General features: G+C 40.3%; 1 protein-coding gene across 1 annotated transcript in view; it reads right to left on the reverse strand.

The window, feature by feature from the left end:
- LOC118321560 (calreticulin-like) overlaps nt 1–1217 on the reverse strand; it is a 6506-nt gene extending 5289 nt beyond the window's left edge. Inside the window, exon 1 of the mRNA XM_035652928.1 lies at nt 1017–1217. Coding sequence (XP_035508821.1) covers nt 1017–1110 — 94 coding nt within the window. The 5' untranslated portion in view covers nt 1111–1217. The remainder of the gene's footprint in view (nt 1–1016) is intronic.
- Between the last annotated feature and the right edge of the window lie 373 nt (nt 1218–1590).

The following is a 1590-nucleotide window of genomic DNA, read 5'->3' on the forward strand; positions in this document are numbered from 1 at the left end:
GCATTCTATTCTATTCTATTACACTGTGTGTTCCACACACAAACTTAAAATTGCTGTACTGCATTTTAGAGCTGCAGGAACTATTACATTATTCTACTTTTTATATTGGAAAAACAGAAAACGCAGAACATTTTACCTGAAATAATTGTGTGCGCTTGTAGATAAGGGTAGATCAGATGAAATTCAACTTTGTCGCTATAGCGGTGATTAGTCTATCAATCAATTAGCTGTCAACTATTAAATTAATTGCAAACTATTTTGATGTGTTTGATTTCTAAATAAATGTCAAAATTCTCAGATTTTGGCTTCTCAAATGTGAATATTTTCTGCTTTCTTTAGTCTCTAGGACAGTAAACTGAATATCTTTGGGTTGTGGACAAAACATTTGAGGACAGTGACATTTTATGGATTAAACTAATCGGTTCATCGAGAAAATGTATATGAAACAATAAAAGATAATCACTGTTAGTTGCAGTCCTACTGCATTTGCAGAGGGGTTTTTGGTGGGGAGGGGTCTCATTTACAACTGCTATTACTGTTTTTAATGAAGATTTTAATACTTATTTAATACTTTTTTAACATAGTCTTTTCGAAGTTGCGCTTTTATTCGAACTTGTTAGAGGACAGTGTGTATGTGGCTCTAAATGCGTCTCAGCTCAATATCAAAAGTGAAAGAATATTCCGACTCACACGATGTCAACTTATGAATCATTTGCTACAGCCCCTACCGTCCCTACAGCTCGACTAAATCCACACAACCTCCATTATTCTAACATTCACTGCTATTACACTACTTTAGCTGTTTTTTTAAGCTAACATGATCTCTTATTTGACTAACAGACGAACAGTGGCCTGGCTTGTCATGACGGCTTAAATGAAAGCAGGGAGAGAAAGATTTAGTTTAAGAGGGCAGATATTGAAGAGAAACTATCGAAGGACCCTGTTGAAGGCGGCCACTCTGACAGCACAGTCATTCAAACACAGGACAAGCAGAGGTGGAAGTGACTATACTGCACCTTCATCCAGAAACTGCTCCTTGAAGTAGACGGTGGCATCGATAGTGACAGCTATCGTCGCAAAAACAGCGAGAATGGCCACTGGAAGCTTCATGTCGGCGGCTTGTGTCCGGCAGCAGCAGATAAAGAGGAGAGCTTTGTGGAGAAAGCAGCTAATAAAGGCTGGAGGAAATGTAACCTGAGAATTTCAACAGCGACGAGTCGTGCACAGATGGCCGCAGCCCATTGGACGAGCACGCCGCCAATGAAATGAGACCACGAGTTACTTTTCGCAAAGGCTCGGGTTGTTTCGGGGAATATCGGAGAAGGGCGGAGGGAAACGCGGCTCCGCTCGCCTGCTGTGTTCAAGGATTGTGGGAAATATGTGTGATTTGATTCCTAACTGAAAATAGCAACATAAAATTTCACACATTAAAAGTCTTTTGCCTCGACTGTGTGCTGGCAGCCTCAACACTGATCAACAAAGCTGATCTCGGTTTTAAGATGGGGACCTAAATATTACCCAAACAAAGATGTCACCTTTGTGAAGGTGTCACTTGGTAATTGTGATGGCATTTCTCATCATTTTCCAAAA

This window comes from Morone saxatilis, unplaced genomic scaffold (genome assembly GCF_004916995.1).
Source record: "Morone saxatilis isolate NCDOM2014 unplaced genomic scaffold, NCSU_SB_2.0 Contig12, whole genome shotgun sequence".
Lineage (NCBI taxonomy): Eukaryota > Metazoa > Chordata > Actinopteri > Moronidae > Morone > Morone saxatilis.